General features: G+C 38.9%; 1 protein-coding gene across 1 annotated transcript in view; it reads left to right on the top strand.

The window, feature by feature from the left end:
- The window catches only part of CCDC39 (coiled-coil domain containing 39), a 40,723-nt gene that overhangs the window by 13,679 nt on the left and 13,099 nt on the right, over window positions 1-13,945 (top strand). Inside the window, exons 7-13 of the mRNA XM_044667778.1 lie at window positions 1,867-2,058; window positions 3,461-3,564; window positions 4,061-4,193; window positions 7,840-8,034; window positions 9,387-9,551; window positions 12,508-12,645; window positions 13,034-13,242. Coding sequence (XP_044523713.1) covers window positions 1,867-2,058; window positions 3,461-3,564; window positions 4,061-4,193; window positions 7,840-8,034; window positions 9,387-9,551; window positions 12,508-12,645; window positions 13,034-13,242 — 1,136 coding nt within the window. The remainder of the gene's footprint in view (window positions 1-1,866; window positions 2,059-3,460; window positions 3,565-4,060; window positions 4,194-7,839; window positions 8,035-9,386; window positions 9,552-12,507; window positions 12,646-13,033; window positions 13,243-13,945) is intronic.

Genomic DNA, 13,945 nt, shown 5'->3' with positions numbered 1-13,945 from the left:
CCTTTATCTACTTCTTCAATGATGGTGGAAAAGGAGAAGAGCATGAATCACCAGAGACTGAGCAAGAAGTCAGAGTACCTTAGCCCTTCTGTAGATTCTATTTTCTCTGCCAATGGGTATGATCTTTGGACTGGAAAGGGCATAATAAAAAATTAAATAAAGGTCCTTTTTTTTTCAACCCTTAATTTTCATCTTATAATCAATACTATATATTGGTTCTAAGGCAGAAGAGCCGTAAGGGCTAGACAATGGGGGTTAGGTGACTTGCCCAGGGTCACACAGGATACAGAAAGTATTGAAGGCTAGATTTGAACCCAGGACCTCTTTTCTCCAGGCCTGGCTCTCTATCCACTGAGCCACCTAGCTGCCCTCTAAAGATCCTTCTTTAATGCCAGTCATATGATATAAAGCACAGAATTCTAAGTTATTCCTCACAATTCACTTCCTATAATGGGAGGTGCAATTTAGTCGATGTCAAGTCTGCAGTATGGTGGGGCCACCAGGAGGGCTAATTAAGACTTGGGCAGCAAGAAGAATCATGGTACCCTACCTGGGAAGGTGAGAGTTTTAATATTTTCTCTCTGGTCAGATCACATCATGAAGCTTGTATTCACTTCTGGACATAACATTTGAGAATGATATGAATGATAGCCTGGCGACCAGTGGGAGGGTGAGCAGGCTGGTAAAGGAGTGGTTGAGAAGATGGCACTTGGAGCAGTGGAAGGAAATGGGAATGTTTAGCCTGGAAAGGAGAAGACCTACAAGGAGACATGAAGGTCACCTTTAAGGATTTGAAAAGCTGTCATAGGAAAGAGGGGAAAGATTTGTTTTTATTGGCCCCAGAAGGCAGAGCCTGGACCATTGTGAAAATTGCCAAGAAACAGATCTAGGATTCAAGAGCACTCACCTTATCTTGGCTAGTGTCAGGCCACTGACACCACTTCCAGACCATCCAATGCCATGCCTTCTTCCTTTCCTATTTGCCTTTCCCCTTCACATAACATACTTTCTAACTTTACCTCTAGAAACAGTTATCAAACCAATACTACTATTCCTAAAATGGCCCTATGAGATCAATCACCATCTCTCTGACTTCACTTTCCATAAGACTCCTCTCTGGCCATTCCTTTCTGTGTATGTATTGTCTTCCCCTATTAGAATGGAAGCTGCTTGAGGACATTGATTGGTTTTTCTTGCTTGTATTTTCCCCCTAGAATTTAGTATTTGGAATATAGTCAATAATAAATGCTTTAAAATTAATTAATTCATTGCCTTCCCCTTGAGGGAAGGAAAGACTTCTATGAATGAGAACTGTTAAGAAGTGGAAAAGGTTGCCACAGGAGTGGAGACTGGAAGAGATTGGGGGAAGAGGTTTCTTCTCATGGGAAATCTTCAAACAAAAAGTGTGATGTCCAACTTTGGGGTAAGCTTAAAAGAGTTCTTCAAACCTGAGATTCAGATTTTGTATTTTATTAATGGGAGAATAACATTTTTGCATTTTAAAAATAATTTTTCTTTGATACTTTGAGGATTTTTTTAAACCCTTACCTCCCACCTTAGAATCAGTACTATGTATTGCTTCCAAGGCAGAAGAATGGTAAGGGCTAGGCAATGGGGATTAAGTGACTTGCTCAGGATCACACAGCCAGGAAATATCTGAGGCCATATTTTGAACCTCGGACCTCCTGTATCTAGGCCTGTCTCTCAATCCACTGAGATATCCAGCTTTGCCCCCTTTAAGGACTTTTTTGGCAGAATTTTTTCTTAAAGGAAATTTCAGAAAAAACCCAAACAACTCAGCAAAAGATGAAAATATGATTTATTTTTCAATATCTCTTACTAAAATTATGCATTTTTATTTGCCAGACATTGGCAACAGTAAAGCAGGACTTAAGAGCCAAAGAAAACATAATTAAGGAAAAGATCAAATTCTTGGAGAATGAGGTTGAAAACAATGCAGAGTATGAGAAGAAAATCACACTCGCTGATCGTAAAGCTTTGAAACTTCGACTAGAGTATCAAAGTTGTGATGCCAGTCGAGCACAGCTCCAGGATGAGGTACTTGGAGATATATGTGTGTTTTGTGTGTGTATGTGTGTGTGTGTGTATGTATGTATGTGTGTGTGTGTGTGTGTGTGTGTGTGTGTGTGTGTTGGGGGTACAAGATATGGTCAAAAAAACCAGTGAGCCCTTGATTCAAGGGCTTCCTACCTCTCTTCTTTCTTTCTTAATGGAATCAAAGTTCCTGCCTGGGTCAGATGCCTTAGCCTGGCTAGGAGCCACCTCTGTCCTGTGCAAAACTAGTGGATACAGAGGCCAAAATGACTTGAGTGTCAGGAGGCTTCACAATTTTGGACTTTCATTAAGAAGATCTTTATTTATAAGTAATTTCTAAACGGTGTTCTCAGAGACCACTTAAAAATACCACATTGCTTCCAATTTTGGATAAACTCCCCACATTTTTAGTCAGGATTTAATAAAATATGAAAGACAGTGTTGAAAATGCTAGTCTGTTAGGGAAAAGAACATATAATTGATTGACCTTTTCCCAAATATGATTTGGGGTTTGTCTTGTATTTTATAATATACTCTAGATACTTAGCATAAAACAAAAACCAATTGAAAAGTATAGTCAAAAATTTTTAGAACCAAAAAATGTTTAAACATAAATAACAGTAACAACTTAGTAACTCCTAAATTCTTCTATGATACTTAGCCATATGTGTAAAAGACTATGTTTTAGTTGTAGGTAACGATGTTTTTCTAGTTCTGGTTTTAAACTTCTATCATTTCATATTTAACACATTTCTTTATATTCTTCACCTTTGCCATTTTTAATGAAATTAACTTTGTTTCTTTGATATGGTATAGGTTGTTCAATTGTTACCTATTAGGCATTGAGATTCTTTCCGTTTTTCTTCTCCAAGTAATACAGCTATAAATATTTTTCGAGTATTTTTTTGAATGATTTCCTTGAGATCTATTCCAAATAATGGAATTATAGAGTGATTCATATCTTGGAGGACTGTTTTATAAAAAGATTGAAGCAATTTGCAAAGCTACTATCAGTTTATAAAAGCCTTCATGTTCTTATAGTTCAATCAATGCATTTGGCATCATTATCCTTGTGATTTTGATAGGCACAAGCAAGCATCTTTCATTTCTTCATTTATTATTTATTTGTATTTTCTTTTTCATGAGAGAGAATATTGGAATGTGTATCATGTGAGTGGTCACAGGATAATGGTCTAAATTTGTGGACTTTTCTTCAACTGATACAATAGCAAACACTATATCATTATATTGATCAATTATAGTATACAATATATCGTACTTCTGGGGTGGCCTCAAGATAAATCATCATCATGAAGAGCAATGGAACCTCCCAGAAATGGTGGGAAACATTTCCGTGTAAGCTCTTGAGTTAAAATGTCTCTTTCCTTTGCTACCTAACCCTCAGCTGGACACTCTCAAAGCCACAGTGACTAGAACTTCACATGACCTGGAAGCCATTAGGAGGGAGGTGACGAGTCTGAAGAAAAGAATTCAAGAAAAGACTGATACGTAAGGAAAGCCTTTTTAAAAGAAATTTTTATTTTAGTATTTTTTCATGGTTACGTGATTCATGTACTTTCCCTCCCCTTTTCTCCCCCCCCCCCCCACCCTTGGAGCCAACAAGCAATTCTACTTGGTTATACATGTATTATCACTCAATTCCTATTTCTATAGTATTCCTTTTAGTAATAACCAGAAACGCCTTTTTGAAAAACAAACAAAAAGAATTAGAGATGACATCTAGCAAATGGCAGTATTTAATTTCTCCATAACTATGATATTTTTTACAATTCCTAAGTGTCAGATGCCAAATTATTTTAAAAGTTCATAAACTTTTCCCACCTAATCTGTTATTAGTTGATAGAAAAATTAATTGGGTTAATGCTATTTGAATCCATTTCAGAGCACAGCGGTTCTCTAGTCGGAAGAAGCCGCCCTCAGTGGCTCTTCTGAACAATTTGTTTCTTAGTTTTTCTGATGATCTTTCTTTGAATGATGTGTTTAGGCTACATTCCACTCAAGAACATAATCGGATGCTCACTGAAAAACTAAAGGATCTCACTGACAAAACTATGAGTTCAGAAGATAAAGCTATCAAAATGGAAACGATGCTAAGAGATGAGGAAAAGGCTGTCAAGGTAAAGTTTACTGGAGGTTTTACTTTTTATTTTAAAAAAAGCAGTAGGGAATAAATCATAGTATCAGAATCAGAATTAAGTAGAACATTCAGAAGGTACTTAGCACACCCACCCTGCTATGCTTAGGCAAAATGGTACCTGGATGGTTTCTTTTTTTTTTTTTTTTAATCCCTTCTGTCTTAGAATCACTTCTGTTTATTGGTTCTAAGGCAGAAAAGCAGTAAGGACTAAGCAATGGGGGTTAAGTGACTTGCCCAGGGTCCCACAGCTAGGAAGTGTCTGAGGTCAAATTTGAACCCAGGACCTCTCGTCTCTTGGCCTGGCTATCAATCCACTGAGCCACCTAGCTGCTCCGCTGGATGGTTTCTTGGGGTAGGGGGCATTGCCCAGAATTCAGGCCATCCCAGGAAGGCATTTCAAAGCCTCCCTTGCAGTCTACTCCCAGGACCCTGCCTGGCCCTCCTTCTCAGCCCATTTGTGCATCCAGTGGGGCTGACTGTGCCTGCCCATGCTTCTTGGCAGATAATCTTTGATGAACACTTCCCCTAACCCTGTCTCTTCATCATGGGACAAGGCATTTGCGAACCTTCAGCAAAGGCAGAAAATGGCATCCTCCTGGGTTGGAAAATGGAACCAACTCTTAGTGTGGTATTTCTACTTGGATACTTTGGATCTTCCCAACAGGGTGAGCTCAAGCCAACTTTGAGATTTTCAATGTGAGTTTCTGGATCTCAGAAATCAGCAAATTGTAGAAATGAGGGTTTAATTGATTGTTTGGTGATGGGGAATGTTAACATTGTTGATTAATCTTGAAAGTGTATTGCATATGCATTTATTATTAATTGTTTTTTAGAGGCAGTCGGTATATATTTACCAGCAAACCACTGACTTTAATCATGTGACTTGACTTAACACGAAATACAGACCTCTATACCATGGAAAACAGAATTCTCTGGCATCCAGAATATGTTCATTTGTTTTGCAAAAATCATGTGACAAAGAGTCCTTCCTTGAGCCCTCCTGGGCTTGATGCTGGGTCCTAATCATCCTCCACTTTGACTGTTCTGGGTCTTTGTTTTGTCTTAAATTATGCTCTTGACTTTCCTTCAGTCTCAGAGAAAGGACTGTGCTTCCTAATTGAGTCAAACTGTTTAGCTGTGTGCTAGGTTTTCTTCTCGATTCCTAGGAAACCCCTTTAGACAGTTTTCTAGCCTAGCATCTTTTTTTAACCTTTTTTTTTTTTAAATACCTGCTATAGTTTCTCCCAGTGTCCCCTCCATTATCCTTCCCAGAAAGCCATATCATACAACAAATGCTACTTTTTTTTCCTTTAAACCCTTATCTTCTTTATTGGTTCTAAGGCAGTAGAGTGACAAGGCCTGAGTAATTAGGGTTAAGTGACTTGCTTGGGTCACACAGCTAGGAAATGTCTGAGGTCAGATTTGTACCCAGGACTTCCCATCTCCAGACCTGGCTCTCTATCCACTGAACCACATAGTTGTCCCAATACATATTATTTTTAAAGACAAAGAAAAGAAAAATGAAGATAAAAAGATCAGCATTAAGAAGCCTGAAAATATGTGCAATTGTTTATAATACTTCTGCAGAGGATGGGCCGGAGGTCTTCTCATCAGAGCACAGCCATGCTGGTTCTTTGAAATCTTGCAATGTTTACTTTTGTTTCATTTTATGTGTAGGCTGCAAGATGGTCTTGATAAAATTTTCTCAGTGATCTGGAGCATCTTTCATAGAGCTAATAGTCTGAAATTTTTCTTTGAGAAAAATTTGTTCATATCCTTTGATGACTTATCAGGAATGAGCGGTGGTGGACACCCATTTAGGGAGTGGAAGATGAATGACAGACACTGAGGAGTGACCAGACACAGGGAAGAGAATCACCATAGGAGGGTAGTTTTATGGAAGGCAAAGGAGAGACTCTCCACAAGGAAGAAGTGGGAGGAAAATGGTCAGGAGGGGTCAGAAACTGTAGATATTTCAAGGAGACTAGGATGGCAAAAAGGAATTATATTGATTTTGTAATTTTGTTTAGCAGGGAAGAGATCTTACCTTTGAGAAAAAGTTTCAGGCTTATGGCTAGGTCAGAAGCCAGACTGCATAGGATTGGGAAGTGAGGGCATTATGAGAGTGAGCCGGAAAGCATCTAGACTTAGTGTCTCTTTGTCTTTGAACTGAGACAGTTGAATTAGGTCTTTGAGGTCTAATTAATTCTTAGTTACAGAACCTAGAATTCAACTCCAGGGGAGTCCAGGAGCTCCTTCTCTGGGCCAGAATTCATCCCTGTGTCACTTGACTATGGCTTTGCCCTGTTGTTATCTCTGAGACCTCATGCTTCTCAAGTGGTTCCCAAGGTGACCTCTTTAGGGAGCTGTAGACTATGTGCGTCACACTGGCATTTCTCTGGCCATCTTCCCTTGGTCCCGCCTTTTACTCTCCTGTCCATCTAAGCTGTTGGCTTCATCATCCAAGACACTCCACACCCCTACTCCAGCAGATCCTACAAATAATGGTATAGCCTTTGCTTAAGAGCTAAAGTGAGGGACTCCACTACCCAAAGGAAGAGCCATCCCACTTCTGGAGAGGTGATGGTTTCATTGGGAAGTTCTTTCTTACATCAGCTCTAATTTTTTATTTTATTTTTGCAGCTTCTAGACATTGCTTCTAATTCTTTGTTCCAGGCCCAAACAGCACAGATCTAGCCCTTCTGTGACAACCCTTCATGAAGTTAAACGGGATCATCATGTCCTTCCTACATTATCTCTTCTCCAGGCTAAATATTTCCAATTCCTTTGACCAACAATTAGTACATAAACTCAAGGCTCTTTACTGCCCTAGCTGCCCTCCACTGAAAACTATCTGATTTTTCGGTATCCTTCTGAAAATGTGGTATTCATGGCTGAATCCGATACTTCAGGTGTGGCCCAGTCTGGGAAGGACCAACTCGCACTTTCCTAGTCAACCAACCAACCCATAAGCATTAACCATCAGCACTAACACTGCTGTGTACCAGGCCCTGTGCTGAACACTGTGCTGGACCATCCTTTTATCATAATTGAATTTTTTAATCTCTTTTTTGGTGATTGGATCACATTCACGATTCATCTGCTTGCAATGTACTCAAACCACTAGATCTTTTTCATATAAACTGCTTTCTAGCCTATATCTTCCTCCTTGTTCTTGAGAAGTTATTTTTTTGGACCCAAGTGTAAGACTTACATTTTACTCCATTGAGTTTTACTGTACTAGTTTGAGCCCAACGCTGTAATATATCAAGATCTTTTTTGGCTCCTAACTTGGTTATCCAAAGTTAGCCATCCCTCCTAGCTTTGTGACACTTGGAAATCTGATAAGGATGCCTCATTTTTTAAAATTGCAAAAGGAGGGAGTTGGACTCCAATCTTATGATCCTTTGTATTCAAGAGGAAGCATTTCGTCTCTATTTCAAACAGTCAGCCTCACAAGGAATTTAGGCATTGTAGACCACCTTGGCAGGTCATAGGATTGGGTCACACTGAGTCACTTAAGAAGGGCTTCTGAAGTTGGCCTCCATTTTGAGACTCTGAATCTCTATAAATAAAGAATTTCAGGCTGCTATTATTCAGTGAATTAACTTGATTTTGATCCCCAGGATGTGGAAGATCATTTGAGTCGAATAAAGGAAGTGCTTTTCAAGACTGTTAAGAAATTACAAATTGCCGCACAAGAGGAGAGATCTGTTTTATCAGAAATCGATGGAACCCGTTCCACCATAAAGAACCTCAACCGCAGGTTATACAAACTTGATTTAGAAACCCTGAAGCAGCAAGAGATCATGTATAATCAGGTACGTGTACCATGCAACCCCTGCAAACATCAACCATGCTAGTTTTTATGAGAGTGGTGATAGTCAGAACATTCTTTACATCAAGAAAGCACCAATTGTGGATTCAGGGCACTGAAGGTCCCCACTCATCAGTGGAGCAGACAGATGCTGGAAGCACAATTTCAGGTAAGATCAAGGATTCTGAAGAAGTCTAGTTCCCCTCAAACTCAACTATTCACAGAAGAGGAGAGAGGAGATTCAGCTTTTTCTAGTCAAAGAGTAAGATCTCTTTTTCAAAGGCAGCGGGGGTAGACCTTGAATCCAGGTCTTTCTGTCCTCAAGGCTGGCTCTGTCAAGTATGCCAAGATGTCTCTCATTTGCATCCATTATTTACATTAATGTATATTAACAAGTGCCTTCTCTGTAGTGTGACAGTAACTAGTAATCTCTTTATACTTGCATTTAATCGCAGTGAGCTCCTTTTCTTTGTCTATCCCTGAACCCTCTTGAGAGCAATAAATGATCATAGGTAGCTTGTCTACATCACCTGTCTATCCCCAAAACCAAAGCAGGGTTCATGGCTCTAAATAAGCCAGAAACTAAGTCTGGGCCTAGAGAGTGGTAGTAAAGGAGGCCTAGTCAAGCAACTAGTCAAGAGTTATCCCTTTCCTACTTCGGCCAAGGCTTCCTGGGTCCCTTTCACCTTATTGCCATTTAGAGATTTATTTTATATGTATGTGCACATACATATATGTACATATACATGTATATTTCTTTGCATGATATATGCTGGGTCAGAGGTTCAAAAGACTTCTTTAAGTCTCGTGTGTTTTCTTTTTTCATCATGAGACTATGGTGAGGTAGCTATATTTTCTAGGGCTGGAGGTTAAATATAATCATTTTTTCATTTATATTCTATGTATGTAACTTTTCTTAATTATGTTTATGTGCTCTATGTTAATATCGAATACCCATCCTTTCCTTCAGCTTTTGGATGTATTTGATCCCTCAGGTAGTGCTAGAAAAGGACATGCACCAATCCCTGTACTACTCATGGGGCTTTTGTGAGCATCCTTTGGCTCCTTCCCCTTGTAAGTGTCCTCCCTTTTTATCAGTGTCTCCTGCCGGTCCCAGTCTCTGCTTAGTGCTTCATCTTGCTGGGAGACAATTACTCCCTAGAACACAGCCTCATCCCTGAAGGCAGCTCATTAATACTTGCCCCAAGAGAAAGATCATGGAACCAGCTTTTACACTAGCATATCAGGATTAAATGACCTCCCCGAAGCCCAAACCCCCAGAATGTTTACAGTTTTTCTAAACTTCAAATAAGTAGTTGTAATTGTTTATTTATTGATTTTTACTATTCCAAACAGGATTTTTATATTCAACAAATAGAGAGGCGAATGTCACGACTCCAGGGAGAACTTAACGTGGAAGAAAAGCTAGACCTTGAAACGAGACTTGCTGACCTTAAAATCATTTTTGATGAGAAAAAGGAAACATCGGAGCTGTTGGAAAGCCAAATCAAGAAACTTGATGTAATAACCAAAACTGCTTTTATGTTATGAAAAGTTTATGATAAATTGTAGCGAATTACTAGTTTATTTTAAGCCTCAGATTAAGCAACTGACTCATTCACTTGTGAAATATAGTGCCAGTTGTGACTGACAATACTTTTAGTGATTAGCACTTATGATTCTCTTCTATTGCTGCTAGAAGAATATGATAAAAACTATTTTCTGATTCACTCACATATATATTAGAGATTGTCCTTCTTTAAATCTACTTGTAGCTCTTTCTCTGGCAGAGAAATCAAGAATTGCTTAGAAAGAATACTGTTGAGTGAGGGATTGATATTGGGATATTCAGTTGGCTTGAACAGCAAGATCCACAGAACCTTCGGAGCATCATCGCAGAAGGCAGAATAGGGCTGCCCTTTTAGATGTTTTTGAAGATACAATAGTTTAGAAATGAAAAATCTTTTCCTAAAGGTTCCAAAATCTTGGAGCATTTTTTGTGGACATCTTGCTGCTAAATAACTTGCGTGACCCCAAATGGGTGGGTGAAGCTAGCCTGGGGGACAATAAATGAGATGGCACTCTTTTACACATAAGGGGTTTCTGATCCTGATCTCAGCTGCTCATTCCTGGTGATCCTTCTAAGGAACAAAACTGGTTCTGACCAAACCATTTTTGCCCCTTTGGCTTTCTTGTACATTTTCATCTCTCACAGGACTTGTGGTAGTTCTATCCCTTCTCCTGCCAATCAAAATGTAGTAGAGTCAAAGAAAAGAACCAGCACTTTAAAAAAAGATTGTGAGTTAACCTAAAATTAAGTTCTCTCCTCACTGATAAACGTCTTATCCTTAAGGAGGAGCTAATATTTCATAAAAAATATTCATTGATATGTTTAGATTTGTCATCATACTAAAAATTCATGTCTTAGAGTAGAGAATTATCTCTTTTTCTGAACTGGAAAAAAATTAGAGGAAGAGATTTTTAACCTAAAGTCTGTGAATATATTAAAAATCTTTTTAAACCCTTACCTTCTGCCTTAGAATCTATCCTAACTATTGGTTCCAAGGCAGAAGGGTAGTAAGGACTAGGGAAATGGGTCAAGTGACTTGCCCAGGGTGACACAGCTAGGAAGTGTCTGAGACCAGATTTAAACCCAGGATCTCCCATCTCCAGACCTGACTTTCTATCCATTGAGCCACCAGTGGCCCCTATGAATATCTTTTTAAAAATTTAAACCCTTATCTTCCATCTTAGAATCAATATTGTGTATTTGTTCCAAGGCAGAAGAGTAATAAGGTCTAGGGATTAGGGGTTAAGTGATTTGCTTAAGGCCACACAGCTAGGAAGTGTCTGAGGCCAGATTTGAACACCAAACTGCCCATCTCTAGGCCTACCTCTCAATCTACTGAGTCATCTAGCTGCTCCATGGTGAATATATTAAATTTTTTTTTATAATTGTATTTTGGCATCATTGGTTTCCTTTGTAAACCTATGTATTTTAGGCATTTAAAAACATTATTCTGAGAATGGGCCATAGGTTTTACCAGACCAACAAAGAAGGTCAAAGAACTTCAATTAGTAGAGACGCACGTAGAATCAGACCCTTATGGAGAAAAGTCATGGTCCCCTCTGTCTTGTGCCGAAGCCTTTGGTCCTGCTGCTAGGAAAAAGAAAGAAATGAAGAACACAGACTTGGAGAATCAGCCCTGGGAGATGCAGATTCTCAATAAAAGAGATGCAGGAGATCAGTTCAAGGCAGAAAGAAGACAGTGGAGGCAAGGCAGAGCTGGAATCACTTATTGTCACAGTCCCTGAATCCTAACCAATTAAATAGAAAATGGAGAACAGATATGGAGGGTTGAATGGGAGCCAACAGTGGTCAGAGTGGGCACAAGATGAAGCTGGAAAAAACTCACAGAAGTGGGCCTTGAGTCTAAAAAGGTGTGGAATGAAGCAAGTGAGATGGATTGCCCAAATTAGAATACATGGGACAGATGGGGCAAGAAGGAACTTTTTGTGAAATCTTGGAAAAAAGGGTCATTTCCTAGTATTTTTTTTTCTCACCAGTCATAGGGTCAGTGTATATGTTAGTAGCTTAAATGCCAGATGGCTTGCAACAGGAGCAGCTTGAAGTAAACCACTCAGAGAGCCAAAAGTTGGAATAAATTATACTTATTTTCTCATTAAATGAATCTAAGCATTATTCTGAATAAATTGTGTTCCTGCCCCCTTCCCCCTAAAGCCCATTTTTAGGAGGAGGGTGGTGTTTGATTTTAAATCAACTAAACAGTTTAAATTAGAGGTGATCCTAGATATTAAACCACTACCATAACAAACTATTGATCTTACATTCAACTTGAATGTCAATATGTTCTCTGAGTTGAACAGTAATTTCATTTAGTTCCAGAATTGGTTGGCAAATTTATGGATGAGAGCTCTTTTTTTTTTTTTTAAACATTTACCTTCTATCTTTTAATCAAATCTGTGTATTGGTTCCAAGGCAGAAGAGTGGTAAGGGCTAGGCAATGGAGAGGTTAGGTAATTTGCCCAGGATCACACAGCTACGAAGTGTGTGAGGCCAGATTTGTATTCAGAACCTCCTCTCTCTTGGCCTGGCACTCAAACCACTGAGCCACCTAGCTTCTCCCTGGATAAGAGTTCTAATGAAAGACTTTTAAAGCTCAAAGAGATTTATCTTAGTCATCTAGTCCAATTCTCTCCGTTTACTAATAAGGAAATCCAGGCTGAAAATAAATTTAAGACTTCCCTATCATCATTGAGTAGGAAGGGTAAACATTTGTTAATCTAGATGAGAGCAGTAGCAGTCATTTTTCTCTTTGGAACAATAAAGGGAAGACAGACTATTGATAAGATCTGAGAAAATGATAATTAGAAATTTGTAATATATATGAGATTAATTTTTTTTCCACAACAGAGAAGTCATTGGAATCTCTTTTTCTTTCCTTTCTCTTATTAGAATGACCTCTATTTTCTCAAGAAGTCAGCATATAAAACTGGAGGAGAAAAAGATGATCTTTTGAACAAAATAAGTGAACTCAACCTTTTCATTGAACGATCAGAAAAAGAATTACAGAAAGCCAAAGTCACAAAACGGGTAACAATCCAAATGCTACAGTAGAAGTAAGGTTTTGGTTGTTTAACATATAACTTTCAAAGCTGTCTTGCTTGTCTGTGTTTCTTCCTGAACTTCCTTATGTCCTCTTCTCTGCGCTTTTTGGCTGATTTTTACTAATCATTTTTTGTTAAGTAGAAGTTCCTATAAGGTGTTTGTTAGACTAGCAAAATGGTACAGCTACAAAATGTTTTTAGGAAGATTATTTTCCTACTTTTGTGTATTAGGAAAGACTGAAATTTATATTCATTGTAGCAATAACATTTTCTTGAAGAGATCATCCCTTGTTCTACTTTTCTGGGCAAGACAAAGGGGGGAAAATGTCTTTGATGTTCAATGACTTTAATTTTCAATACTGCTCTTTGGGTAGGACTTGTTGATTGAAGACAATCTTCAGAAGCTAGAAGTGAAAAGGATCCGAGAACTGCTTCACGCCAAAGCAGATGAAGTCCTTTCCCTGGAGAAACGAAAGCAGCAATTATATACTGCGATGGAAGAGCGAACTGAAGAAATCAAGGTTCACAAGGCGATGCTTTTATCACAGATCAGATATGTTGACCAAGAACGACAGAGCATCAGGTAATCACTCATGTCTCTGCATCATAATTCTGCTTGTTAGATATCAGTGTTGTATGGGGTGGAAATTGAGAGGACCTTGAGGATTTCAAGGTTTACCCTCTCTAGCCACTATTCAAGAAACCCGGGAAGCCATTTCCAAAATGAAATGCTTATTGAGTGGCAGAGAGAAAGGAAAAAGCAGGGCCCCAAAGTTACAAGTTCCCAAAGTAAAAAAGCCAAAAAGCCCCAGACAAAAAGTCCCAAAGACAAAAAGCCCCAGCTTACAGAAGCACCCCTTATTTATAGACAACTACAACCCTCGGGCTAAATGAAGAAGGCACTTGTATTAATGGGGGTCAGGAAAATCTTTTTGCAGAAGGTGAGATTTTACCTGAGATTTGCAGGTAACCAGGAAACTAAGAATCAGAGATGAGGGAGGGAATTCCAGGGATATGTGATGGCCAGTGAAAATGTCAGGAATTGGGGGATGGAATTTTTGACTGAGGAACAGGAGCCCAGTGTTACTGGGACACAGGATATGTGAAAGGGAGGGAGGTATAAGAAGACTGAAAAAGTAGGGAGGTGACAGATTCCAAAGGCTTTTAATACCAGAGGTTTTATTATTTGATTTTGGAGGCAATAGGAAACCACTTCAGTTTTTTGAATAGTGGGGTGAAGTGGTCAGACTCATCTCCAGGAAGAGCATTTTGAGACCTGAATATAT

This window comes from Gracilinanus agilis, chromosome 3 (genome assembly GCF_016433145.1).
Source record: "Gracilinanus agilis isolate LMUSP501 chromosome 3, AgileGrace, whole genome shotgun sequence".
Classification (NCBI taxonomy): Eukaryota; Metazoa; Chordata; class Mammalia; order Didelphimorphia; family Didelphidae; genus Gracilinanus; species Gracilinanus agilis.
Note: the sequence above shows the minus strand (reverse complement) of the source record. Positions and strands in the feature narration are given on the sequence as shown.